Raw genomic sequence first — 418 nt, forward strand, 5'->3', positions numbered from 1 at the left:
AGGATGGACTGTTTTCACAACTTTGGAGGAATTATCATAAAAGCCTTAATGCCCAAGTCTGTTTACTGTACAAATGATGTCTTGATGGTAGGTGGTTATGTGGAGTCTTTTATGGGTGCTTGTTGCTGCTTGTGCTGGGGTAGGCGTCTAGACGTTTTTATAGGTTAGTAAAACTATCAGTTTTGCACATTCGAGCCTTACAGGTTTCGGCAATAAATCAAAGGGGCAATTTCTTTTTTTCTTTCTTTCTTTCTTTCTTTCTCTCTCTCCTTTCTTTCTTTCTTTCTTTCTTTCTTTCTTTCTTTCTTTCTTTCTCTTTCTTTCTTTCTTTCTCTCTCCTTTCTTTCTTTCTTTCTTTCTTTCTTTCTTTCTTTCTTTCTTTCTTTCTTTCTTTCTTTCTTTCTTTCTTTCTTTCTTT

At 34.7% G+C, this 418-nt stretch overlaps 1 protein-coding gene across 1 annotated transcript in view; it reads right to left on the reverse strand.

Annotated features, from left to right (window-relative positions):
* The window catches only part of HOXD9 (homeobox D9), a 1,431-nt gene that overhangs the window by 306 nt on the left and 707 nt on the right, over positions 1-418 (reverse strand). Inside the window, exon 2 of the mRNA XM_009333242.1 lies at positions 231-249. Coding sequence (XP_009331517.1) covers positions 231-249 — 19 coding nt within the window. The remainder of the gene's footprint in view (positions 1-230; positions 250-418) is intronic.

Source organism: Pygoscelis adeliae, unplaced genomic scaffold (genome assembly GCF_000699105.1).
Source record: "Pygoscelis adeliae isolate BGI_AS28 unplaced genomic scaffold, ASM69910v1 Scaffold160, whole genome shotgun sequence".
Taxonomy (NCBI): domain Eukaryota; kingdom Metazoa; phylum Chordata; class Aves; order Sphenisciformes; family Spheniscidae; genus Pygoscelis; species Pygoscelis adeliae.